A 27937-nucleotide genomic window follows, 5' to 3' on the forward strand; every position below is an offset into this window, starting at 1 on the left:
GGGGGGGGGGGGTCATCCCAAATGCTTAGATTTCCTCTTAGCTGGGTCAATCTGTTGCAGGAAGAGATTTGCAGTCAAGCTGAGTAACAGCCGGTGACATCTGCAGAGAGCTACACTGCAGGGTTCAAGCTGCGGCCAGGAGATAAGCAATGCTGATGAATGAAGATGTTTTATGGCTCTAAATCCCCTTAGCAATTTACTCCAGGCAGGCCCCCGTGCGCCAGTGAATGAATACGGACAATATCACACAACAGCATTAAAGGGAAAAGATTACATGGGGCTGTGCTATTTACAATGCTTTCCCTCTCAATAATGCAGCTGACCTTTCTGATCTCTGTCTGAAAAGCAGCAGATGACTCCATGGGGTCAGGATGGTTAACCTAGATTTTTGTAATACTGGCTGCATTTGCACTAACGCAGAAGTCATGGGGAGGCAATGCCTATTCCCCAGCCAGTCCCACCACGCAAGGCTGGGGAGGAGCAGGAGACCCACTTAGCACCTCTCAGCACCAAGGGAAAAGCTAGCAGGGTTGGTAGGGTTTCCTCAGCTGCCCCCTGACCCTGCTGCACTCCTCGCAAAGAGGAATTCCTGCTCTGCCGACTGTGCCAGGGACTCGGTGCCAGGCTTTCGCCTGGAATGGTCTGGGCATGCTAGGTATGGAGACTGTGGTGACTTTCAGCCCACGAGGGCTGCCCCTCCGGCTCCCTCTGCCCATGTTAGCGGGTGCAAGGGGTTGTTGGGGCGTGCATGGATTCAAGTTGTGTAGTCTGCTCTGGTTGTCCCTGTTTGGCTGCAGGCTTGAAGAGGTGCGGGAACCCTCAGTTAGCTTCCTTTGCACACCTGAGTACACTCGTGTCTTAAAACAAGCCATTGGGGGAGCATCTCAGCCCATGGGAGCGACCCTAGGACAGACAGAAGGAGAAAGCACATTCAAGATAGTTTCAAACAGAAACAGAGCTTGCTGTTAGTTATCCCAAATAAGAGGAAAAAATACACGTATGATCAGAAATGAACTTGGATTAAAAATCAGGACAACCTCTTCCTATATCTTTTTAAAAGAGTCTGAGAAGTAATCTTGCTTCAGCAGATGGGCAGACAAACCAACCAAAGAATTTGGATCAGAATTAAACAGACTTTCCCAGCCCTGATACCACACCCTGACTGCATCTATGTGAGTTCGAGAAGGAAGTGGCAGGCACTTTGAACACACAGGACAGTGTTTTTCAGGAAGCTCTGCTGAAAAGGGGCTTTCCAAAAACAAGTGGTGCAAAGTTGATTGTTTACCACCAGCTGGCAAAACACAACAACAATCTACATCTAAAATCAGGGCTTTGACCACAGGAAATGCTCACATGAAGATCTGAGAGAGATACTGCAAGCAGCAGTACTGTAAAGCTTAATGAGTATATGGAATATTCTTTGTTAGGATACTGGGAAAGAAAGGCATAAAGGTTAGGCTTCTGTCTGCCATACTAAGGACAATTAGGGCATACATTACTAAGACACATGCTCAAAGTCCTGCTGTAAAAATCAAAGTTCTTCATGTGCCCATTACATCTCAACTGTCACTGGAGACACTGTGTAACTGTGCACGCACGGCAGGGGAGAATGCACCGGCCTGGCTACCTAGATGTCCCTGAAATCCCACCAAACTCCTAGTTCTGCCACACACGGCAATGCTGACTTGCACCTGCTGACTTGCACCTACAGACCTGCCCTGGAGCAATGATCAGCCATGATCAAAGCACGCAGCGCTGCATGTCAGCGCACCTCTTGCTCTGTGCTCTCTGCTTGGTGTTTTGCTTTCGTTCTGGTTCTGCTGGGGGCTGCCCCACATGCTGCCATTTACTGCAAAGCTCAGCCCTCATCTGGATATGCTGTTTTTACTCTACCTCCAGGCTTCCTTTCAGCAGAGGCAATAGCTCCAGTTTGCATACTGAGTTTGTAATGCATAAAAAGAGACAAATGTCGGTTAAATTCATTTTTACCTATGACTTTAGCAGAGATCTGTGCCTGTCTGCCTACTATTGAAAGCAAGTCTTCTAGCACAGTGCTTGGCCAAACCTCCTTTCCATCAGCCCTCCTCTTCCCAGACATTCAGCATCAGTTTCGAGACTAACAAGTAAAATGCAGTAGTACAGCACTTCCAAGGAGGAAAATTTGAATGAGTAGCTACTGCAGGGACAGTCTAAGCTTTCTGATGTGGACTCCACACTGAAGTAAGCTGTATTCAGAGAAAGCCATTGAAAAAAAAAGCCCCAAAGGTAATGCTTCAAAGAAGCAAAATCAACATCACCAATGTGCTTAGAGAAATGGAGATCTCTCTCAGGGGTGAATGCAGCTACAGCACCTGAGATATAACCCACATTGTTCACAGACTATTGGCACTCCACCTAGCTCCTCTTTCTGAAGTCCTCTTCATCTCTGCTCTCTACAGCTGACAGTGCAATAAGCATTTGGGCTGCATAGTAAGTAGCCATGATGATGAAGCGCGAGTAGGGCACAGGAAAGCAGAACTTGTTAAGTGCAATGGTCAGATCCGACACCATGAACAGCATCGCGCCGACGCAGGCCGAGAGCTTGGTCCATGTCCAGAGGTCGTTGCACAGTTGCATGCCGGCGACCGCTCGCCAGCCCATGAAGCCAATCAAGGCAATGTAGACAGCTACCAGGTAGGTGAATGGGCCTGAGAGGTAGGAGTACAGGAAGGCATAACAGGAACTGGAAACAAGGCCCATCAACAAGCCGGCTTTGAGGTCCAAAGGCTTCATGCCGAAGGCTGAAGAGTACAGGATGTGTGTGATGGCAAACATCAGCAGACCTGGAAAGAGGCATTGACATAGCAAATGTGACCTTTCATCAGTGACTGGCAGTTGGTAGCGGAAGAAAACATGTGGCTATATTGGGTTTTAAATATACTGCAACAGGCACAGGCTTAGATCTCCTCGCAGTGTTACAACCCTTAATGCTCTCAGTGGGAACCATACTGACCACCTGGGACCATTTTAATATAAAAATCTGTGCACAGGAGATCAGCCTTAGCACCAAGCTCTCGCCTTAAGAAAAAGCCCCAGCGCAACTACAACAGCAGCCAAGTACAACTCTGTTGTGATGCAAGCCTTTTTGCTGAGAGGCCAGGTGAACTAAGCTGCTGCAGAAGGAACAAAACTTGTTTTTCAGGTGGTTCCTCCCCTGCTTTGGATGGAAGAGTGGGGGCAAGGCAGACCAAAGATCATCCCCTCTAACTATCCAAAGTGTTTTGCCCATAGGTGATGTGTGGAACAGGAAAGCTGGAATCAGAGCAGTGTAGGAACAAAATGTGAGAAAAGATACCAATCCCTCTGAACCCAGACACAAAGCCTGACCATATTTAGCCACAAACCCAAAGGCACTTGGACTAACTCTGGCTTCTGCTCCATCTCTGCCCATAGCTAGCAGAACCTAAGCTGGAAAGAAGAAGCTGGCATATTTCATGGACTGCACCAATGTGATCTGCCAACAATTTCATGGCTATTTACAAGATTCAGATGAACCTTAGCTGGAATCAATCAGTGAAAATAAAATGCCGGCTTCCCTTTGAAGTGCAACACCCCTGAGAAATGCCAGATGTGGGTGTTGGAAGGTACTGCCCATATGTTATTAACTTGCCACTAATCCATTTGACAAAAAATCTCACAATGTGTTGGTACAGCTGATGACTACTAGCTGTCATGTCAACTGTAGATAATGGGCCCCGAACTGAGTCCAGCTCCTCTGGTTCCCAGACCAACACATGGTGCAGCTGCAGGCTGTCCCACTTTATCCTGGGTTATCAGAGTAGCTGAAGTTTTCATGCAGCTCTAAAGCATGAAATGGAGAAAAGGATCTAGGAAGCTGAGTCCTCCAGCAGGACACTTGTCTGCATTTAAAGCATTATGCTGTGGTGTAAAGGGCAGTCACTAAAACCTGCTGCTGGCAGACATTTCTTCATCCTAATACTCTTGTGTTGAGGCAGCTCTAAGAAGGGTAAGTGCCTTTGGGGAGGACCAGATCAGACATCCACTGACAGATGAGCTGTGGTGGGATGAGAGGGGAACCTGCAGGAGGGAGGGGGCTGGTAGGGATCTGGTCCGCAAGGTGAGGCTAGAGAAAATGGACAGCGTGAAGGGGAAAGAAGTGCAAAGGAGGGCAACGAGAAGTTGATGTTTCACAGAGCTATTATACATCATGGGCACAGCACTGAGGAAACAGAGGAGGGATTTAGGAGAAGAGCTGTTTATAGTGTTTTAGTGCAGGAAAGGTTAGAGCCCTGCGGGTGGTAAGGAGAAGAAGGTTACTTCGCCCTAGCAGTGAGAAGTGGTTTTTCCTTCAACGGCATTATATGGAGAGTTCTGGGATGGGCAACTAAAGAACGTGTTGCCCTTCATGCAGGCAGCTGTCAACGAGGAGGAGGAGGAGGAGAAGAAGGAGAAGGAGGAGGACAAGCAGGAGGAGGAGGAGGAGAGGTCAGGATGTGGCAGCCAAGCAGAAGCCCAGAAAGGCAGGAGGAGTTTTGTGATATGTGGTGAAGCTGGTCACAAACAAGGGAGTCAGCTCCCAGGTTTGCTCATTCAACAACCACAAATCAAGCCAGGAACTGGGGAGACCTGTGAAGGCTGCACAGGGAGGGGGTTGCATTTCTCTTGCATTTCTAAGCCTTTGGCTTGGCCCTCCCAACCACATCAGGCAGACCAGCCCTTCTCCTCTCTGTCCGCTTCCTTCCCCCTCCCTGCCTCTGGAGTTTCCCCCTCAAGCTGGCAATAAGTCCTTTTTGTTAGTCCCTGTCTTCTTCACAGAATGCATAAATTGTTTCTAAGTGCCTGCTATCAAAGGAGGTGGATGTTAACACTGTAAAGTATCTTCTATATGCAGTAAGACACCAGTCGGAAAATAGCGTGTTATTAGTGGACTGAAACAGCAAAAACGAAAAAAAGTCAAGTATGCCAGGAGTAGGTTCCCAGGCTCTCACTTCCCTATAAAGTAATGAACAAATGTCCTTTTGTAAACTCATTGTCTCAAAAGCTATTCAAATCAGTCCAATTCCCAACCCTTTTTTCAGCCTGAAAGCCATAGAAATTGAACAGAAAGTGTATTTTTATCTAATATTTCCTCTTATTCCCCTGAAATTTCAAATTCCCACAAACAATGATGTCAAAAGTTTGAATATTGTCAGTTGTCAACAACAGCAGCCTGCTGAGTTTTAAATAGGAGAAAATATGTTTTGCAGGAGAGGTGAAGGATGAAGTGGGGTGGTGCACTTTATCTGCTAACAGCTGAAACACAAATGTTAACACTTCACTGTGGAAGATGGTAGCTCAGATGAGCACAGACTGAAGCAGGCAGGAGACGGCCAGGATGAAGGCTGAGATTTTCAAAATGCTCCAAGAGAGCTTTTCTTCTCCTTAAGAAGAAAAGTATGTCTAAATCCACAAAGCAGCACTTCTCAGTTGTGACACTAGGGTCGAAAATCCAACTTATTTGCAGATTAAAACACATTAACCAGATACTGAATCGCTGTGACTGGTTGACCTTCTTCTAGCTCTAAATTGGAGAGGGGACTCGCAGATATCCCAGCTACATGAGAAAGGAGAAGCTTAGCACAGTTCAAGTACAAAAATGGTCATGGTGAGAATCAGGCCTTGAATGTTTTCCAAGCCACAGCTCAAGGAGCAACTACAGGAGGCAAAACAGAAGCACAAGCAGTTGGGCTGAGGCGACCTGCGCTGAGCCGGGTACCCCTGCTAGGACAAGGCCCATTGGTGGGAATGCCAACACTCAGCACAGAGGGGATGGCACCCCAAGAGAAGGCTGGATGGAGCTCCTCAGCAACATGGCCAAGGTTCAGCCAGATAGATCCAATCCCCAGGGCTTAATCTAAACCCTACCAAAATCTGTAAAAATTTTTACATGAACTTTTAATGAGATTGACATAAGCCCTTGGGAAGCAGGATTAAAAATGGATTCAGAGCATTTGGCCTTTCATATCTGGCATTTCACACACTTCCCTCTCATAAAGAAAGAGCTTGTGGGAATCTCAGAATAAAACTAAATACTGACCTCCTGAGAGGGGGTTAAAAATAAGCCTTTGACTTTCAGAGCTGACAACAGCACAAGTCAGCAAAGTTCCCTCGTCTCATCACATTTTCCAGTGGGACAGTCACAGGCCATTGTGGTAGGGTTTGCCCTTGATTCCCCATCATTTACATGCCTTGCAAAACAGACAAGTCTTGTACAACTGGCTACATGATTCATACTGATGAGACTGCAGGTAGGACAAGATTTCTGATGCTTTGATTTCTAGCATCCACTTAAACACTTCCCCCAGGCTATAGCCTTGTCTATCAAAACATAAGGGTCCTCTCCACCTGTTCTCCACTGAGGACCTCTGCACCATGTGTCCTATTTCTGATCCTTGCACAGAAGGGCTGACAGATCTCCCTGCAGAGAGACAGGAGGTAGATACTTCCCGTAGCTTCATGGGAACTGTCAAGTGCCATAAACATTTCCTTCTCTTCCCCAGGGATTCTGCCCATGCCACTTTCCCAGCGCCAGCCAGCTGAGATGCTGCAAGCACGTGCCAGGAAACCAAACCTGCCCCAATTACCTCTCTGACCTCAAGAGAAGCTCAAGAGAAAGACTCATCCATGGTGTGACTCCTCTAATGACGATGGATTTTAGTCAAGGGATGAGTACTTCCCACTGCCCGGGGCTTAAGCCGGGGTGGGAATAAAGAAAACACTTGGCTAGCAACTCATTACTAAATAAAGAGGGTAACTGCTGGACACTGCGGCATCCCTTTAGGACTGACACCGCACTCACCATGAATGAAGTAGCCCTGCTCCTGCCAGATGAGAAAGGCGTCTCCCACTGCCGAGAATATGAGTCCTGCTAGGATGCGGCTGGCACTCCGGTGTGACACTAAGAAGTTAATTCCATGAGCCAGAAGGAAAACCCACAGGCAGAAGATGGGCAGACATTTGATGAGGGCACTGAACCAGGAGGGGCTGGAAGTTGGCAGCCAGAGGACAAAATAGACACAAGTGGCTTTAAAGAAGGGCACCAGTTTGGGGCCTTCACTCTTCACCTAGAAGAAACAAACATTAAAAAAAGAGAAATTAATAGGATCATCAGAAGCATCAGTGGAATAAACTGCATAACAGAACTGTCTCCTTTGTTTTGAAAGCTGCTCTTTCATGTATACTGTCAGCTAGCAGCACTTCTACCCTGAGAAAGGCTGGTTGAACTTGACCATGATCCTCAGCCTAGACCTTTGTGACCCTCTCTGCTGGAAACGCTTCTTGGCTGGCAGGGTGGGGTTTGGGTGGTGGAGATGGAGGAAGTTTTGGATACTTTTTCTCTTTACTTGTTCTACTGAAAACATTTAGGCCATCAGCCAAACTTCTCTGGTGATCCTGGCCACCTATCTTGTGTTTAGACTAACCCCTTTTATACACCTCCTTTCCTGTAGCTGCGAAAACACAGCACTCCCCCAGCAGCAAACAAGCCAATACAAATGCAAATCTTCCCTCCCATTTTCGTGAATCCTCTTGCTTAGCCAGTTGCAGATCACCCTGAGGATACAATCTCTCTTCTAACCCATTGCCTCTCCTGCCCTGTAGCCTCATGCCTGGAGCTTGCTGTTGGCATCATCACGTGACTTCAAAACCCATCACATCAACCTCCCAGGTGGGGATGTCACTTCCTCAGCTGACTAATATCAACATCAATCACATGTTGCTTTGTTCTAGCATTACACTAACAATATACTAACCATATTGCAGGAAATGCTTTTACTCAGGGCTCTACTGTGTAAATCCAGACACAAAAATGCAGTGTGAGCACTAGGCTACTCATAACAAAGCCACAGCAGAGGCAGGGCACAGAGCTACACACTCCACAAGCTGGGTCTGCTCTCAACATACACTTAGCTGAGACCACTCTGGACAGTGATAAGGTACATACTGTGTTCACCTGTCCTCCCATGATACTTCTGCATTTTAGTGCAGGTGGAGAAAACCCCACATGAGAAACAAAGCTATGATTTTATTTTCTCCTGGAATACAGCAGAGGGCCAAAACAAGGAGCAAAGGAAGAGACTATGATTGCCTCACGTGCCTGCCTGAGCTATGTCCTCGGGTCTTTTAGGAGGCCTGTTTCCTCCTGCAGCTAAGGGATTGCAATCTCCAGAGCTCCCCTGCAAGCAGGGGTTCACTCTCAATCTTCTCAAGCAAGATTTAGTTGCTTAGTATCACTACTTCCCACTACTTGTGGCCAAAGCACACAGAGGCCTCATGCACTGGAGGGGAACACGGGGGAAAATTTAGAGGCGTCGGAGCTGGGTTCACACTGCAAAGTCCATCAAAACTTGAACATCCACATGTGATGTTCTGGGGTTGCTTATCTCACACAAGGAGCCCATGCTCCAAAAACCTGCAAAAGAAACATTGGTCTTTTTTTCCAAATCGCTTGGCCCTATTTCTGCTTCCTGCATCATGAGACATTGCCATGACACAAAACCAGCATCCGTCTTCCTTTGATGCAATGTGCCTTGGTGCAGATACCTAGAATGGCTGAAGACTGCACAAGAAGTATCTCCATGCTTATGGTGCTCAGTTAATAAAGCCTAAACTCATGAAAATTCAGAAGCTTTTACAGACACAAGCAAAGGGAGTCAGGCGAAGCTGGAAGACAGAGGCAGAGGCAGTGGAGGACATCTTCACATGCAGTATCTAAAAAGGGAATGCAATCTCTGAAGCAGCAAGACCATAAATAAAGGGCATCCCAAGAAGACAGTACTTTCAAAATTGTTCTCGCATCGGACGGAAATTTCCCCAGCATATCAGCAGTTTCTTAGCAGTAAGGTATTTCATTATTCCTGTATACATTATTCATAGGCTCTTTCCAACACAATTTTTAAACACTCCATTAAACAACCAGGCTACACGATTCACTCACAAAAGGACATCAGCAAGCCGTTAACTTTCTTGTATTACATGGGGAGCCCGTCGTGAGTCCTCTACTTAGGTTGTCTAAATTAATCACCATTTACCACTTCTTGTCTACATTCCTTGGGAGAATTCTGGCAGCAAATAACAAATTAACTTGAAATAAAAGTCATAAAAGCCCACGTAGTCTCACAGCACTAGGGGTGCCTGGGAACTATCAAGTATTGTAGGGGGAAGAGTAGAGCCAAGCTTCCCCCTCCTTCAGATCCAGCACCTTGCCTTTCTGAAGTGACACATCAGGCTCAGACTATCCAAAGCCAGTGCCTGGCTCCAGCTCTGCCTCCTCCCCTTCTGACTCTTTTTGTATTAAAAATGTAGTTGATCACATTCATCCTCTCACAGTTGCAGGCAACAGATGACAGCACTTCTGGCAGGGTTTCCTCCTCTCCCCCACCAGTTGTGGAGGATCCTCACCACACCGTAATGAGCCCAAGATCTTCAGCACGAAAAACTAACAACCTCCAGAGCTACAAAGTGTGAAAGCATTTTCAGCATCAACAGTGCTCCAGGTCTCTGTAACAGTCTCAGCTAAGGTAGGTAGTTTTGTACCTCTGAAGACAAAAGTTTATGCTGAAAGATGTATGTCAAGTTCAGCCTTGTTTGCAATACATCACAGAGGCACTGTTAGAAGCGTACAGAAGAGTATTTGGGTTAATAAACACAGGAAGTTTTATTTAATACCTCATATTAAAAGAAAAACACCTGCTAGGAGCAGTTACCATTACAATCACAGCTTGCCCTCCCCTGTGTGCATGCATGATGAGACAGGTTTTAATTACACTTGTCATTTTCCCCGGGAACCTTGCCTTACTAAATGTAAGATATGCACTTGTGCAGAGATATTATGTTTGCTTGGTAACCTTAAAATTACCATTTCTTACTATTGGAATGTGAATTTTCCAAGCCCAGCCAGCATTATTTTAAAATAATGGTTTGTAGTATTTCTATCCTAATAACAATTAAGGAATTTTTCAGGCATAAGGGCTCAGATTCCATTCTCTGTTACTGACCCATAACCCTGGAATTTATTTACGGACTTCTTGTATAAGAATAACGTCGTATATCTAGAAGGGCTACAGGCTTCTCATCATTAACACTTTATTCCTTCACGCTTTTTCTACAAGTATACTTCAAATGAGTTCTTTCCAAACATGCCCTTGCCCATCACTGAATGCTGCAGCTCAGCAGAGCCCCTGTGCTGGCTCCGATCAAAATGAGTGCCTCATGAGGGACAGCACTGGCTGAGACAGGTATCTGCGCAGCTGAGGGCTGGGCAGCACATCCTGCTGGGATGGTGGGGCACTGGAAATACTTGGGAGAAGTCTCACCAGACTCAGAGGGTGAGGCTGGGGTGTTTCCTTCTGTTTGGACGTGTGGCTGAGGCTTGGGAAGAGGTGATGGGGTAACTTGCCACCTGGAGGACAAGTCAAGGCTGGTATTGGGAAACTGTGTACCAACATGAGCGGAGGCTGTGGCTCGAGGAAAGCCAAGCACATAATCCATGACTGGACTTGCCTGCACCTCAGGGAAGGGAACATTATTTCTTGGCTGCATGGATAAATTGCATCAAACCACCCATCTCCTTTGCACCTGTGTCTCAGAGATGGAATGTGAGATGGGGCCATGGCGTGGTGTTGGAAAATGAAGCACTTGAAGCAGGTGACAAGGTCCTTTTTGCTAATGTATGCGATTTTCATGGCTTTAAGCTGCGTTTTGCCATTTTGTTACAAATTCTATTGCATTTTTCTTCCCACTTCTTCCACTGCTAATTTACTCTGTGCTGAAACGCAGTACAGAAAACATCTTGAATACAATGACAAGGCAGTATTTCCAATTTTTTAGTTTCTAAACTGAGCATAATTTAAGGCATTTTCTCAACTGCTATGACTACTAAGGTACTTAGAGTCTTTAAAAATTAGTTTAAATTGCTGTAAAGCCACTGTCTCTGTATTTGTGGAACTGCAGTGAAAGTGCCATTTATTAAATTACCTGTATCCAACCAAATCCAATTAAACCCTCCAAGACTTTTGCACACTAGGAGGAAGTTGTGCCCCGGCTCTCACGAAGAGATTTTGGACCAGATGCCCCTTCCAACCTCAACCATTCTGTGATTCTCTGATCTTCAAACAGAACGTGGTATTGGCGCATACAGCTCTCTGGAGGCTCAGGGCTTGGATATCCACCTCCCTGCTAGGGATTCAAAGGTCTACAGTATCTCTTCTTGTTTTGTCTGTTCTCATTCTGTTCCAGTTTGAAATATTGCTCGTTTCCTTGTTGCTGTTGTTCAACAGTGACAGATGATGCTATCACACAAGTATTCCAACCATGCTGTGATTTGGTATTGGTGTCAGACATCTTGAGAGGTTAAGCTAGCCAATGAAGAAACAGTTACAGAAGAAGTGGCAGACCTAAAGAAGTAACTCTGGGTAATAAGGACGGACAAAAAGTTCCCAGTGTGCAAAATACATACAAGATGTAGCACACAAAGATGACCAAAAGCTTCACACAACAGCTCCTAAGCTATATCTGCAAATCAGTTACAGGTGACTCACCGAGAGCCCAGGGGTCCCTGTGGAATGATCTCTTCTTGCACCTCCCTGCTATGCAGCACTGGGAGATGCTCATGATTCACATCCATATAAACCAATAGTCACTACGGGGTATGACCTGGGGAACATCTATGCTGCTCCTTAGCACCCCAGACAGGCTGTGCTGACTGCTGCAGGCACATAACCAAACTAAAAAATTTACAGCTAGCTCCTCTACCCCAGAATAAGCTGCATCCACAGAGGCACAGCTACATTGTAAGCCAGTGCCCTGATTTTCTTTAACATTTTGGAGTCAGTTGTCTGTAAGTACATTGCAATTGGGATGAAGAAAATCCAGCTGTCACAGGGAGGGAGACATCTTGAACCTGAGGTATAGAAGAACATCAGAAGCTTGTCGCTTTGAAATGCTAAAGTTGGACAAAGTTCACTGATCCTAAGCCTCGCACTGGTCCCAGGAAATAACATGGAGTATCAAATAATGCTTTTCTCTCCACAAGTCCCCTAAATCAGCCTGCACAGAAAATGAGTATACAGCCTCTTCCAGACACCAGCTGTGTGCCAACCTGCTGTGGGGATATGGCTTAAGCCCATTGAGCTGTAAAATGCTGCTTTCCAGGAAAAGTGTTTTAAAAATAATACCCCAGCTATTCCACTGAGCAACACTTGAGCACGACTGTGCACACAGGCCAAAAAAAGCCGGGCCGTTGTCCTCCACCCATCCCTCCCAGCAGCCTTGGCTGGCCAAGTACCATTTTGTGTATCCACGGCTGAGCTGTTTCTCCTGGCTTTTGGCATCCTGCATAGTGGATCCTGCCTTGGTTCTGCCCTGCTGTGACAACAGCTCTTACCCCCAGTTGTGTGCCGATAAATATTTATGTGGCTTTGTTGCCATGTGTTATGCTGCCACTGCAAGCCCATGGCTCGTGTTTCTCATTCCCCAGAATATGTGGCTCTTTGCAAGGCACTGGCAATTCTCTGTGCAGTCTGAGACACAGAAGGAAAGCTGCTTCAGCCTGGGGATGGACCACAATTAGGACAAAGTATATGTATGTGCAAGAGGCTCTCATCTACAGAGCAACGGGGAACCAACACAATTCCCTATCAGGCTGACCCTACAGAAGACTCATCTTTGTGCTTAACCAAAATGGGTAGGTCATAAGGTAAAGCCTGCATGTGGACAGATCCTAGCCAGAGGCAGCTGATATTCCCCAGATTTCAATGACACATCAGCTTTTGCTTAAAACGAGGAGGAACGCAGTAGTGCTCGGGAATTCCTGGCCGTGAACCCGCATGAGCTGACTGCAAAGCCACCATCCTCCTGGGCTTGCTTGCACATTCCCACCTTTGCTCAGATGGTGCAACATCAAGCCTTCTGAATGTGTACACACTGAAACTGATATAAAAGAGGGAATTTTTAGGCAGGGGGGTACATGTGTGTGTAATAGGGAGGATTCAGCCATTCAGTACCCAGATTCACCATTTACATCTTCCGTATCCCAGGTGGATGCAGAGGCCTTCGCAACAACCAGACCTGGTGTGGGCCCTCGCCTGGCCATAGAGAAAAGACCCCAGCAGCCACTCTGGATGCTCAGCTCTGCATCCCTCCTAGGTGGCTTGCAGAGGTGAGAGGAGACGGATGAGATGTAAAGGGGCCAGCCAGCCAGTGCTTTTCACTCCACAGGGTTGCTGAAATATTAGGGCTGGCTGGGACAGCCCTAACCAGTACACTGTAGTGAGCGTAGGTGAGTGCAAAGCGCTTCACCTCCAATCCTGCTCTCCTGCAGGAGCAAACATGCTCCTGGGGAAGAACCAATTGCCTCTTGTGAAGGAAGGCACTAGCTCATACATGTTCCAACTTGTTCCTGAATAAAATTCTGAAAAAAGTGCTTGTTTGTGGATGGTGGTGAAGTTATTGAACCAGCCAATCAACCTGCCTGAAATACTGTGTTGGTGAAACGTATCTGTGCAATTGATAAGAGGGTTTATGTTTGTGTTGGAGGTGCCATGGGCCAGGCATCCAAGGCCGATGGCTCCTGAACAGGCTCCATATGCTGCAGGAAATTCAGAGTGATAGATAAACCCTCTTCCCCTCAAGTGGAGACAAGATCGTAGAGGCTCCATCTAAAATGGACTTGTAAAATAGCTAATAAATCACCCAGAAGATGGTACAAGATTTGCCTTTGGGAGAATGTGTGTGCTGATAACCCTCTGTCTCCCTCATGCTTCTGCCATGCAATGAGTTTTGCCAGGCCTTGCGGTGCTTTATTGCAGCTACTGGCACTCCCCAGCACAACTCAGGGCCTCCATTTCTCTGACAAGGGTAATGCAGTGAAACTCGTCTCATGTTTGGCTGTCCAGCCAGACCTGTTCACAAGTGGCCAAAAAATCATGGTTTTGTCTGACAGGAGAGCCTCCATTGTTCAGCACAAGCCAGAATAACAGGGCTCAGCCTGAATGCTTCCCACCTGCAAAAGGACCATCCTCCCAGCTCAGCCAGCTGTGGCTGGAGCAGTGGGTCCAAGGCAGCTATTCCACCCCCAGAGTCTGTTCAACTCCTCCAAAATAGGGCTAGGTTTTGGCTTCTCTCATCCCTCCCTCTACCCCAGCAGCCTGGGTACTCTCTTCCTCCCCCCAGTAAAGCAAAGCAAGGTCCAGCCACACTTCCCAGATTTGCTCCGCGACAGACTGACACAGAGTTGAGAGCTAGAAATACCTGACTTCTTTTTAAGACCAAGCTATGGCTATTTGCCAGAAAAATACAATTAAAAATTTGGCACAGGCCCTCACAGTCCTTGGGTGGTGAACTCAGATATATTGCTGCACAAATTCTTGGCATCAGAAAAATCGCCCTTTGGTGGAGGCACGGGGAGCAGGCAGTGGGTGAGGATTAATCAAACTGGCATCTAACAAGGGCCCCTGTGCAGGGCAGGGCTGCTCCACACACAGCTGCACTCAGAAACGAGAACTGCACCAAAAGATTCATTTCCAAGCCAAAATCCTGCCCGACTTGCAGTCACATCAACATTCAATTTACTTAATCTCCAGATTAAACGGGGGGGCGGGGGTGAAAACCTATCAGCATCGAGGTTAAAATCTTCCAGATGAGCATCTTCCCCCGCAGATGCAGAAAGAAGAGAAGAAATTTGGAGTGGCAGATTCCCCGCAGCCACCTGGCAGCAGGCCACGTGCCGCCTGGCAGCAGGGCGACGTTTGCCTGCAGCACCAGCCTCTCCCAGGGGAAACCACCACTCGAGTCCCTGCAGCACGGCAGCATGCCCGGGCACGGCGGGGGCACGGCATGGCCACCCAGCTGAGCAGCGGCAGGGAGGCGTCTAGAACGGGACGTTTTGTACAGAGCCAGCTGGGGAGCACGTGAGCAAGGCTCATCGTGTCATAGGAGTGCCAGCGATGCAAGATTGCAGACGCGGCTGTTGCAAAGGTCTCCTTCCTGATGTTTGGTCTCCGAGCGCGATTTCTCCACCACAGGCTGCTGTCCATCTCTAGCCATAGACACTGCTCAAGAGAAGTTTGTGCTACCCAATGCTTTATGTTAGCCGTGCTGTGACCTACCACCAAAACCCCCTATCGTCTGTTGTATGGGAGTAAATTTCTGAAGGGGATTTTCTAGGATAGGTTTTAGGAGAAAACTGCACTGAACACACAATGTACGAAAAGTATTTAAATAAATGGCTCGAGAAGGTAAAAGAGATAGGCATTAGACAAGCTTCGTGGCCTTCTCCAGAGGACAGCAAAATAGCTACAACCACGAATCCTTGTGCAGCAGTCAGGGAGGGAGACGAGCAGTAACAAAGGTGGCAGGCAGCCTTCCCTTCTGCCCCCTCCCAAGTTAAGGCAGGAGTAGCCAAACTGCCACTCACATAGAAACAGCAAAGCCCGTGTTACCAAAGCTGCAATACAAATACAACAGCAGTCCTGTCTTGTCTTCAGCTTTTTCATGAAGAAATTAAAAAACACTCGGTGCTGAGAGTCACACTGACCGTGCTCACAGAGCTGCTGACAAGGCCAGTTTGGCTCAGCAGCCAATGTGACCTGGGAGCTCTTGGACATTGCAGCTCTCCGCTGCTATACCCACGAGTTAAAAAAATGCATCTGCAAACACCTGGGACATAAAATAGTGGGGGGGAAGCCACAAATAGGAAACTGGACTCTTGCCTTCAACAGAGTCCTGCAGGAGGCCTTAGAAATGTGAGCCTAAAGTAAAAGCAGGTAGTTCTGGAGCCATGGAAATAATCCCTACCGCATCAGGGCGCTGCCTGTGCCACGTGTTGCATCAGAAGCCCACTCCTGCTCCTTGCCTTTTTAACCACGACATTGCCCAAAGCTATCTTGAGACACTGGACCATGGTGTTCCCTCCAGCAATTAAGGAAGTTACAGCATCCATAAAGTTATCTCCTGTACTGAATAGAAGAAATTGGGTTTGCTCAGCTAACTGTGGTCAACAAGCTGTGCAACAGCATGTCCGGGACCTGCCTCCATGATGCAGGACCTATTGTTATCAGCAAGGAGCCCTGATACCAGGCAAAGTGAGATAATGCTACAGCAGCCAATACTTTAGAAAGTCACTTGGGTATCTGCCCTTGGCTTTCTAGGACCTCAGGGAAGCCTTCAAGATGGCAAAGCCTTTCTTTAGCAGATGTTAACTCATAAAAATCAAATGACAGAGAAACACATTTCACCCTGAACTGAAGACTCTGCTTGGATATAGATTGTTTTCCTAGGGCTTGTTTTGTTTGGGTTGGGTTTGTTTTTTTCCATTACCAAGCATCATCTGTCCTGTCTACTGGACTGGCACAAGACCACAAGCAGGGCTATTTTAAAAACCTTTTTTTAACCTGCGGTAGTAATGATTGACTCTATACCTGTAGCGATCCTATAGCTGTCAGCAGTTTTGGAGATTGCCTTCCAAGTGCGGTCGGCAATGTACCATTGCCAATGATCAACAATGTTAAACCAGTCAAGAATTCAAATGTCTCTGCAGGGCCGAAGGAGCTGTCGCAGATGAACGCTTTCAGGGTAGACCGTTGGCTCTCAGAAATGAAGGCAAAAAAATAGCATTTGCCTGCCAGCATCTTATCTCAGAGCAAAGATTGCTTTTCCCTCCTGGGGAAATCTTCCTTTTTGTGTAGCAGAAAGCAAGCCTCTCCGATCATTTCCACTGCTGTAACACTCACAAAAGAACCCCTTGCGGCTGTTGAAAAACCTGAACCACAATGGGTCTGTCTTTTCATTTTGCTCATCAGAGCTGCAGTGCTGCCAACACAAGGGCACGCACCCTTCCTCGGTGAGCCACGTCAGGTGGGGCTGCGTCCCGTCCCAGAGGATGCTGTAAAGCCACAGGAAACTTCAGGAGCCAGCCAGCCAGCACCCTGAAATTTGCAGTCGGTGGCTGTCCCAGGCAATTCCTCTCAGGATGCGAAGGGGCAGTTATTTGGCTTGTCACACTAAAATCCAGATAAAAAATTTCTACTGCTTATGGAAAAGTCTCCGCAACTCATCCTGGGGATGGTTTCCAGGCTACAAGCACACATTCTCAGGAGACTTGTCATTATTTATATCACACTCTTCTGTGAAAGAGAATGCAGATTTCTGTTACCCAGGAAAAAGTAGTGTTAGGTTTTATGTTGCTCTAAGAATTACCTTAGAGGGGCTGGGTAAGCCCAGTGTGCTGGCCGTGGGGCACAGGGCCACGGCAGAAAGCGGCACCCCTTGCAAGGCCCTTTGCTGCAGACAAGTGCCACACACTGACATCTGCCCCACAAGCTGTGTGGCAAGACTGGAGCCTCTCTCCAGGCTCTCCGAGATGGGTGCAGACCCAAAATAAAACGCCCCAGGGAGAACTGTCAGTTCTTTCCTTGTCAGCACCAAGGGCAGGCTGAGCCTCCAGGTAATAGCAGTGAGGGGTCTGCACGCTGTGTTTTGTCCCCAGGGCTGAAATCCACCTTTTGCCTTTGCTTTCCCATCTCCAGTGTTATTTGCACCCCACAACCCACCGCGACATTTATGTACTTGTTGGAGGGCCCCAGCCACCCCGTTGTTTGGCTACAGCAGGGGGGATGCATGGAAGAATGGGCACTCAGAGGAAACAGGGCACTTGGCAAAGCTCTACCCTGCCACATGATGCTTTGCCGGTAGGGATCGGTATGTGGGACGGAAGGGAGGCCCTTCCATCTGGAAGCAACTTCTTCAGCAGAGATGACCCCATTTTACCTACAATCTATGGGGAATAATGCAGGTCTAAATGAAGGGCGTTGCAGGCATTGGTGCTGTCACAGCCCTTTATGGTAACAGCCCTTTACCGTAACAGCTTAAGGGCCATTAGTGTAGCAGAGAAGGTAGGTGGCACATGACAGGCTGTACCAGCCCTACCAGCCATTCCCAAAGATGTGCCAAGGGTGAAACCACCTCTGGCACCCAAAAGGCACTTTTGCAGCTCACCTTTCTGGCTCACACAACAGATTTGTGCACACCTGGCAGGTGAGGTCTTTGCAAAAGCAGAACTTGGAGAGGAGGGGAGGGTGGCTGGCAGTGGCTGGGAAAGCCAGCAGCTCTATGCGAGAGACTTTTGCTGTACAAATCCTTGCAAGGGGCTGCAATAAGATCAGCAAAATCTGGCAAAAGCAAGCAGGGCTGTGCTGGGAAACCCAGGAGGGACAGCTCAGCTTGTCTTGTGCCTAATGGAAAGCTGAATGAAAAGCTCTACCTGTGTATCATGTCCTGCAGGCTGAAAGCTTGTGACACAGTGATGTTAAAGAAAATTAGAAGGGAAAATAGCAACATACCTCAATGAAGATGTGTATTTAGAGAGGTGCCACTCTGGTACCTTATAAAAAAGCAGCAGCTCTCCTCATGTTATCATGGGACCAATATGATTTAAGAGGCAGGGGGATGTAAGGTCAAAGTATGACAGTGGAGTCACAGATTTTATTTCCAATATCTATTCTTGCGCCAAGATGTTGTGACCTAGGCAAGTCAGTATCAGACACAAATGACATGAAGATAAATTAGACTTTCCCAGTCAATCTCAACAGATGTGGAGTGGGCAGGTGCAAACACTAACCTGCGCAAACACTAACCCATGCACTCCCAGGATTCACGCTAACATATCAAGGGTTTCACTTGCAAAACCCCTGCTGTAATCGGGCTGTATATACAAACACGGACCACGCTCACAAACAAGCGTGTAGCTGCTTGCCAGTGTTATGCCCTTTATATTGAGGGTGCAAGTCCACAGACGCATGAGACGTTAGCCAAGTGGAAACTTCGCAAATGTCAATTAAGTGATAAAAATGTCATCACACTCTTTTTACATCAGGGTTGCAGGGAAAAGCCATGCAACTTGCTTAGTTTCTCTTGCAATGGAGCACAAGTCAGCACTGCTATCCAAGCACCCCGGCTGGCTCCGATTTATGCTGTAGCAAAACCAAAAGACACAAGCAAATAGGGATACGACAGCCAAGCTATGGTCTCAGCTGGCACAAGCCCAGTTCTGCTGAAGCCAGGGGAGACAAAATGACTCATGTAAGGCTGAGGATCTGCCCGGTGTGTCTAGTATGTGCTGAAAAACGTGCAGCTGGCTTAACGTCAAACTTGCCCTCAATCTCAAGCAATAATTCAATCAGAGGCTACTTGCAACTACCAGAAACCCACTCACTTTGATACATAATCAGAAATTTAATGCCTGATGCCAACTGGCGCCATATCTGTCTCCAAATCTGGTGTCTGGTGAGAGGCAAAAAATGAAACCTCACCATTCAAACTTGACAGAAGTCCCAAGGCCAATTCAGTAACATGGCTTGTCTCATCCTCCCTCACTCTTGGAAAGTACAAGTTTTGCAGTAATCTACAGGAATTAGTTTTGGGGAGAAAGTGTAGCCTGCTGGTAGAAACAAGGCATTTCCATAAGCTCACAGCAAGGTGAATCAAAATAGCCACCATCCTCATTAACAGGCAGATTTGCAACACAAAAGTCAGCCTGCAACATTAAATTAACACAAGAAGAGACACAAGTTGCACTTAGCCAGAAAGAAACTGCGCCCTGTGCAATTCTGGGTCAGGGGCTGCAGTGTGAGCCCCCGGGCTCTCTGCGGGTATCTGAAATCCTTCCCACCCCAGCATGCTTGAAATCTTCCAGGAAGGCTCTTGCCCAGCCCACCTACCGCCTTTCAGCTCTGGTGGTGTGTGAACTCCTAGACACAGTTTTCTGCTTTATGTCACCTGGATACTTGTCCATGTTCAGCACTACATAGAGGGATGCTCTAGACTGACACACTTGTCATACAGAAACCTGTCATTAGCTTAAATGCTATTTAGATTATTGCAGTATAAGAAATAGATATAGGAAGGGTACAAGCGGGCTATAAGAAGCAATAATCATCACCTTCATTTTGGGCATGCTGCAGTAAGCAAAACCTACATCTCTATTGTAATGACAAATCTATTGGGCATTGTGTGATATGAAGGGCAGTAGAAAAATTAAAAGTGCTAATATAATAACCACTTAGGCCTCCGGGAGGGAAAAGAGTTACGTAACTAATAGTCCTTTTGCTGTTCAAGAGTTTCCACATGCTAGCAGAAGACAGGTTCCAGATGCCAGCATTTTCTAAGAGTCTAATTTCACTGGAGTTACTATTTCCTCAGTATTAGGCAGTTACCCACAGAGAAAGATAACTTTGGCTCTTCTGTTGCACTCAGTGTACTTTGGATATAGATACTTGAACAGGAAAAGAGAACAGAAGAAATGCATCTCTGTCCATTCAGAGGAATTATGTGCAAGTACAGGCTTCTCTGAACTGGACCCATAATCTCATTGCACAAAGCACACTTTGGACAACAGACGCCTGTGACTTGAGTGATATACTTGAGTTAATGAAGCCTTTAATCTACAGCACTGCCCGCAGCAGCGATCGGCACTAACTGTTTAATGCAACCACACTGGAACTGTGAAGAGCACGAGAGAAGCCCATGCTTTCTAGCCTCCAATTTCAGCTACCGATATCTAAGCCCACCCTCTCATAGCAACAGTTACAGCAAAGAATGTCAATGTCATAGCAAGAATGTGCAAGTTCAGTCTCAAAAAATAAATCGTGGCATGGGCTCTAGCTGGCATAAATCAGCACAGCTTTTTGCTCAGTAGGACCAAAGCTTTTAGGCTTCTCCCAAAAGGTGTGGCTGACATAAATGTTACTAAGATCCTGCTAAACTTACCTAAGGTGATGATTCTCTCCCTTACTTCATTTGAGTTCAGATGTTTAGAAATCTTTTCTATAATTCATTTAAATTGGCTTGATTTTTATACAAGTGCCATATTTCCATAATTGTCTATGTGGTATATAAATGTGCATGTTTACAAGCCTCCTGCATAATAAAATCCCAATTTATGATGTATTTAAGTAATGGGGAAAATTACAATGAAAGCAACAATGTTGCATATAAACAAAGAGAACAAGTAAAATTAACCTCTCTACTGTAGGAGTTACTTCTGACTTAAATGGTTGCTAACATTTTATTTATTAATGCAGAAATAATACACCCTCTGTTTAAGAAGCAAAGGCTGAAATAGTTTGAGGTGTGATCTGGCTTGCTTGTTTTCAACAGCAGTTTGAGGATTATGAAACACACTTTCTAATAATAAACCTTTAAAACTATGCTTAGACCTACTACTGCTACAATTGCCCATAGCGCAAAGTCTCTAAGCAACGTGATTTACATCAGGTTTCTATATTCATCTGGATCAGTGTGGTTGGACCCCTCTCCAGAAACTCAAATGATACCCACCCAGTTCTCCAGCCCTATTCAGTATTTGTTACTGGTGAATACCCTTCCGTATCATACCTTTCAGGTTTTTTGCCCAGTTTTTGTAAGTGACCTTCACACTCCCCCACAGCGACACCCTGCATCTACCCAGGGGTTCGACAAGGGCTGTTCCCAGGAGGGTTGCTGGCTGCTTCCCACTGAAGGGGTATGGGGCTCGACTTGCTTGATGCAGCCAAACCAACATATTCTTCCGCAACCCAGCTACCTCTGTTTAAAGATCCAAATACATCAGAGGGCAAAAGGGAAGGGATGGGGATTATTAAGACGCAGCTTCTGGGCAAAAATCTGTCCCAAACAGGGAGTTTCACCTCCCTCCCCACACATCGGACTGGGCTAGGCCAAGTAAAAGTCAGGTGCAGAGAGGATGTTGTAGGGATGAAAGCCCGTAGTTCATCTTGCTCAGAAAGACACACTGATATCATCTACAACTGCCCCCCAAAAGAGACCTATTCTCAGCCAATTAATGTCTTTATATTTCCCATGCCCTGTTTTCCTTAAGGTGGTCTGAAGCCCTACACTAAGTTTAGCCCTAACTTTAGGGGAAAAATAGGGTCCCTTTGAGCAAGGAGCATTATATAAATGCCAGAATGACTGCACGTCTCCAGGCTGATCTCCTGCACGCTTGCAGCCCCTGCAATCATGATGCCTGCTGGGCAGAAAGATCCTTAGGCAACGGCTACATCCCACAAGCTCACACTACAAACTGCTTAACCAATAGTGGAAAAAAAAAACCAAACCCAAACAGGACAAATATCACTAACGAGGCAGTCTCTGAAAGGACTTTTATTCAGATGGGACCAGTGATGACTGAACAAGAAGGGAATTAAACCTCACATATCCATGAAGCAAATGCGCCATTTATTAATACTGCTCTCCAACCGCAGGCTGTCAGCCCACACGGCTTTATGCAGAAAAGACAGCTCTTAATCAGAGCAGTATAGAGAATAGTAATTTTTAAGCAGGATTCTCCTGCTTGCCTAGCAGAGTAAGCAGTGAAAGCTTCCCTCCAAGGTGACTTCCAACCAGAGTGAGCATTGCTCACCAGCTGGAACAGGACTGGCAGACAAATGCATCTTCTCTGCCACAGCCCAGCGCCACGCAAGTCTAGAGTCTGGCATCAGCAGGACCCCAGAGCTTTATCGCAGCTGAGGACCCGGCACAATACGTTAAAAGGTATTTTGGCCCCAGGCTCGTTTATTTGCGGGCATGCTCCCCCCTCAGCACATCTGAATTGTGCAGCACTAGAGACAACAGCTTGGCTAGCTCTGCACAATGCCTCGGTTTCTTCTTACGCGGTCTCTCCTTATGCATGGGGCGGACTTGCCAAACCCCCCGGGCCATGATGCACACCTGGCAGCCGGCGTGAACAAGCAGTCCTAGCCGAGATCTCTCCCTAGGGTCCTCTCCATGGTCCGTGCCTCCTTGTGTGGTTTCTTCCAGCTATCAGTTGTACAGCAGACCTGGAGCTCAGGGTTTCTGACTCTCCTTACAAGAGTGTCCTAAAGAAGGAAAGAGGGGGAGACGCAGAAGACTAGGTTGTGCGTAAGTAGTCGGGGCCATCTGCTGCAGTTATGTACAAAGGCCATCGTTTTGAAAACGGGAAGCAAAATCATGTCACTCTCAGCTGTGCTTTTCTAGTGTCCTCCCCATTGAGGCTGTTGCTGCAGCGTACTGGGAGAGGACAGAACACTGTAGACAAATCAATTCCTCTGGCTAATTTGATTATGCCTCAGGTACTGCCCCCACAGAGAGCATCCCCATCGTGTGTCATAGCAGAGATAGCCATGCTGGCTCCAAACACCTGCTCTATCTACGCAGCAAAAGGCAGTGCAGTACAGAGATAAGGCCTGGGCCCCAAGGGTAGCACCTAGCTGTGGCCAGACCGATTGCCCACTGCTGTTCCCTTCAACAAGCGACTTGCCAGAGGGAGCCCACTGGCTGTACAGCCACTCTGCTTCTCACCCCCTGCGCAGCTCCAGCTGGCAGCTGTGCAAGGGCCGCACCATGCTCCTGGGCACCGCACGCTGCTGCACAACACCCTTTCAGCCTGCCCTTCGCGGACCGCAGCACAGCCGACGCTGGAGCAGCACAGCGCGCTCCTTCGGAGGAACAGCAATGTGGAAACCCACTGAAGGTGATGTGCAAAGAACTGCTCTGTAACAGACTGATGCCTTGCAGCTCTTTTTATAAGCTCTTTGGAGGATCAGACGCCCTCCCCTCCCACCTCTACAGCCACGGTAAACAGCTGCAGCTCTGGTCGCAGCTCCCGATCTCATTGTCCCTCCAGCTCTCCGCAGCTTCAGACGTGCGTTAGTTGCCTTTGGTGAAGCAAAGAGTCGGTATGTCAGGGATGAAGCCAGAGCAGAAACGTGCTTTGTTACATGTCAAAAGGGCAAGTGAAGAAAGCAGGGTTTTTTTTCATTTTCCTTCCCAAGTTAACCTTCCTAAAGTGTAATTTCTGGTGTAGGTAATGCCTTCCGGTCTGAACTACGTACACCCTTCCCAACACATCCTCATACTTCAGTCATTTGCCTCCTCTCAAAGCTTGGATGAAATATACTCTTCAAGACCACCCTGATTCACTAGGCTTAACAGCCAAGTACTGCCTCCTGTGAATTATGAAACAAATTCTGCCAGTTTTTGAGCCATTCCAGTATTGTCCCAGTGTAAGATTTTACTTCCAAGGTACACGTACACAATTCACTGTAACTAAAAGCGTTACTTAAGGATGAATTTAGCTTATGGCAGAGAAGCACAAAGATACCAAACCTCTTCAGTTATTTTTGAAAAGCACAAGGAAAAAAAAAAGTCTGGCACTACAATGGTATAATTTACAAGCTACTTCCCTCTGTCTCTAAAGATAAAAGTCAGCCCCAGGCTGCTGATGAACTTACCAGGTACATGTTAATAACTGGGGGAAAATTCATCTGAAATATCAGACAATACGAGCTGCTGCGCAGAATTGGCAAAGCAATTTAAAAGTTTTGAACCCTGGCTTTGTGAATTAATGGACAAAGGACAGGATTTCTACCTGCGAGAGAGAACGCAACGGACTGGCCATTAACCAAAACATTTCAAAACAAGATGATAATGGATCCACAGAGAACCAGGATACCAGCAATAGGTGTTCAGTGCTGCAGCGAAGCACCAGGCAACTTTCCCACCAACAGTTAGCTATTCTTACAGCACGCATTAGTCTGCTGGTGTATTCAGACAAGTCCCTCGCTTTCTAGAAGGAGGAACACGCAAAGCAGCATGTCTAAGAGCGCAGCTTCTCTGCTGTTCTGGCTGAAAGCATTTTGTCTCCTTTCAGCATTGAAACACCCCCCTCCCTTCACCCACAGGGCCAGGAGCTGGTATTGCTGGCACGAGCCACGGCTACTTCAGTCACCGGCTTTGCTCCATCAGTCCAGCTGTGCTGCTGCACACATCACCTATCGACAGGACAGCAGCGAGTTGCTACCTGATTTCTGGTTCCATTAATTAAGCATTGTGACTCCCCCACGAGACAGGCAGGTGACACCATCCCCGTCTCCTGTCGTTCGGCGGTGGAAGTGCCAGGCTGACTTGTCAGGGGACAACGAGGTCTCGGTGGGAGCTCTGCCCAGCGCGGTGGCCGACACAAGCCTTACTTAGCCCCAGCCGTCACCTGGGCAGCAAAGCCACCTCGGGACGGTAAGGTGCCCGCGGGGGGCGGAGGATGCTCCCGGGCGCTGCTGCAGCGCCAGCCCAGGGCAGCCGGAGCGGAGAGGCTCGGAGCAGCTGCAAGCCGTGTAAAGCAGCTGCATCACAGATTTGTTAGAAAACAGAAGTGACAAGAGGAGGAAGAGACGGAGAGCCCCCCCCAGGGAAGGCGCACCGCTGGAGCAACAGCTGCCGGCGGGAGGCACCGGCGCGCGGCGAGGGCCGGGGGGAGCACCAGGCACGCGGGGAGGGGGGGGGGGGGGGGCTCCGCCAACGGCCGCTGCCTCGCGCCCCGGCCGCGCGCGGGGAGCGGCGGCGGGAGCCGGGAGCGGAGCGGAACGGAGCACCCAGCGCCCTCGGGGGCAGCACCTCGGGGACCGGGTAGGGGGCACCGCGGGGGGGGGGGATACCGCCCGGGGAGGGCGTCCCTGCCGGGCGGCCGCCACCGGGGGCGCGGGTCCCGCTCCCCCCGCCCGCCGCGCGGCCCGCACTCACCACAGTGACGGGGGACACCATGTCGGCGGCGGCGGGGCGCGTCCTGCTACTGCTGCCCGCTGCCCTGCCTGCTGCCCTGCCTGCCGGGGCGCTTTTTTAGGCAGCGGTGACGTCACCGGCGAGGGGGCCCCCGCGGCGAATGCGCTGCGGGGAGAGGGAGAGGGAGAGGGAGAGGGAGAGGGAGGGGGGGTCGGCCCCGCCCCCGGGGCGCGGAGGCAGGGCGGGCAGCGCAGGCCGGCGCACCCCGGGGCCGCTGCCGGGCGGGTGCGCGGTTCGCTCGGCCCCCGCCGGCGGCGGCGGCAGTGACGCCGTCCCCCTCCTGGCGCGGCGCCTGCCAGGCAGCCGGCAGCGGCCGGGTCCTGCGCCGCGTCCCCTCCCCGGCGGCGGCCGCCGCAGCGGGGACGCGGCCTGCGGGGTCCCGGGGCGGGGTTGCGGCGGTCCTTGCGAGCCCCGCTTGCGGCCCGTTGCCGGGGTCTGGGGGGGGGGGGGGGGGGGCAGGGGCTCCCTCCCGAGAACGGCCTCCCCAGACCCCGTGCCGGGGCAGGGCGCGTCGCCCGGCCCGCCGCGGCACTAGCGGGGGCTCGCGGCTCCGGCCGCTGGCTCTTGGCCGAGGCGAGCGTTGGCCCGCTTAGCAAAACGGCTTCCCGGCCTGCCGAGGGGGACCCCCGGCCGGTCCGCCGCCCCCCCCCCCCCCCCCCCCGGCGGGAGCGCCCCGGAGGCTCGAGGACACCCCCGGGCAGGGCAGGGCCGGGCAGGGCAGGCCGGCGTCCTCGGCCCCACCACCGCCCAGAGCTGCTGTTGCCGGCGGTACCAGGCACGGGGCGAGGGGCAGCACACCCCGCGCCCCTCGCTCCACCTCCCGTCCCTCCCGTCTCGGCTTCCGCCGCCGGCAGGCCTGGCTGCCTGCCTGCGCCCGCACATCCCCAGCCCCAGCCTTTCCCCTCCCTTGCTTTCCTGGGGCTTCCTGCCTGCCGCTCTCCTGCCCTTTCCTTCCGCATCCCTGGTTCCTGCGCAGACCCCCGTGGCCTTCCACCCTTTCTGCTCCACCTTGACGCCTCACCACCCCCCCGTTTCCCCATTTTTCCCGTTCCAGGGGCTTCTCTCGGTTCACATCTGCGCCCATAACGCTTTCCATCGCCACCACCTTAAGATCCACAGGTGCTTAGCAGACCCTCTCCCTGCAGGGCTGGCCATGTTTTCCAGCCCTGTCCCTGCTCCCAGCAGCTGGTGATGACCCCTGTGCCCCCCCCCCCTCCAGGAGCGGGTCCCTCCCAGCTCACCTCCCCATCCCCATCCTCCCGCCAAGGTCATCCAAAGGCTGCAAAAATGTTAGTGTTGGCACAGCGACAGGGTGAGGAACATGTAACGTGGGAGCAGCTCAGGCTTATTAAAGTGACCCTGGGACTACCTTCAATCTGTTTTTACTTGAGGGTTAATATTCAAGGATGCAGGAAGCCGCTTTACATGTAATATGATCTTGCTCAAAAGTTTCACTTCATAACAAAACAAACAGGTACTTAAATAGTAGGTGATTAAGTAATCTGCTATTTGCAGCCTGAGCAAAAGTCATGTTCAGTATTTATCACATCAAGGGAACATTTTCTTCTATAAAGTGGAAAAAAAAAAAAATCTGTGCAATTCTTTTGCAGTCTTTGTGCAATAGATCTCTATCATGTTTCTGAGGACGAAATGTATACCAACAGCAGTCCCAAGATCCCACACAGGCAACCCGATTTATATCGGTAGAGACGTGTAAACAGAGAGAGGGCAGCGTTTGGCCCATCACTATCCAATGGGACTGGGATGGACGCTGCAACCTTTGGCATCATTTACCAATCTGAGAGGGATTTCTACCCCAAAAAAAGAAACTGCAAATCTGCACTATCAGGTCAGAGAGGCATCGCAGTGAAATCTGTGGCAAGTAAACCTCAATCAGATCAAAGCAAACTGTTCTCTGTACAACAAAGACCCGCATGGCCACGGCCAGGGGATTGAGTGCTGTTCTTACAATTTCAGTTAAAATAGTTCATAGGGCAATAATATTTTTCATTAAGCAAGAAGAGAAGGATAAGCTTTCCCTTTTTGGGGAGAGCTAGGCGAAATAGAGAATGGGAAGAAATTTCACAGCTTTTCACAACAAAGGCTTTACCCTGCTGAAATCAAGGGGGATGGTCCCTAGCAGAAGCAGCATAAGCAAACAGAGGTATTTAGATGTCCAAGGATGCAGTTAATTTGATACCATACAGGATTTTCAGAAGGACCAATGGACTCTCAGAACTTGGCTTCCTAATTGCTTTTGAAAATCCTTCTGGGAGCTTGATTATGTCTTGGCATTTAAATACCTCAAAAA

The 27937-nt window shown here is 48.9% G+C and overlaps 1 protein-coding gene across 1 annotated transcript; it reads right to left on the reverse strand.

Annotated features, from left to right (window-relative positions):
- On the reverse strand, window positions 1-25678 carry TMEM86A (transmembrane protein 86A). Its single transcript, XM_052811157.1, has 3 exons — window positions 25588-25678; window positions 6839-7103; window positions 1-2822 (listed from the first exon to the last, which is right to left on the reverse strand). The coding sequence occupies exons 1-3, from the start codon at window positions 25606-25608 to the stop codon at window positions 2395-2397; spliced, it is 714 nt and encodes a 237-aa protein (XP_052667117.1). The 5' UTR covers window positions 25609-25678; the 3' UTR covers window positions 1-2394.
- Window positions 25679-27937: the final 2259 nt, after the last annotated feature.

The sequence above is a fragment of the Harpia harpyja genome, chromosome 16 (assembly GCF_026419915.1).
Source record: "Harpia harpyja isolate bHarHar1 chromosome 16, bHarHar1 primary haplotype, whole genome shotgun sequence".
Taxonomy (NCBI): domain Eukaryota; kingdom Metazoa; phylum Chordata; class Aves; order Accipitriformes; family Accipitridae; genus Harpia; species Harpia harpyja.

Bases quoted from the DNA above. Each gene is read 5' to 3' on its own strand.
- TMEM86A (XM_052811157.1), bottom strand. From the start codon at position 25,608: ATGGTGTCCCCCGTCACTGTG. The intron at 7,104-25,587 runs GTGAGTGCGGGC...TGTTTCTTCTAG, and splicing joins TGGTGTCCCCCGTCACTGTG to GTGAAGAGTGAAGGCCCCAA. The intron at 2,823-6,838 runs GTGAGTGCGGTG...GCCTCTTTCCAG, and splicing joins GCAGGGCTACTTCATTCATG to GTCTGCTGATGTTTGCCATC.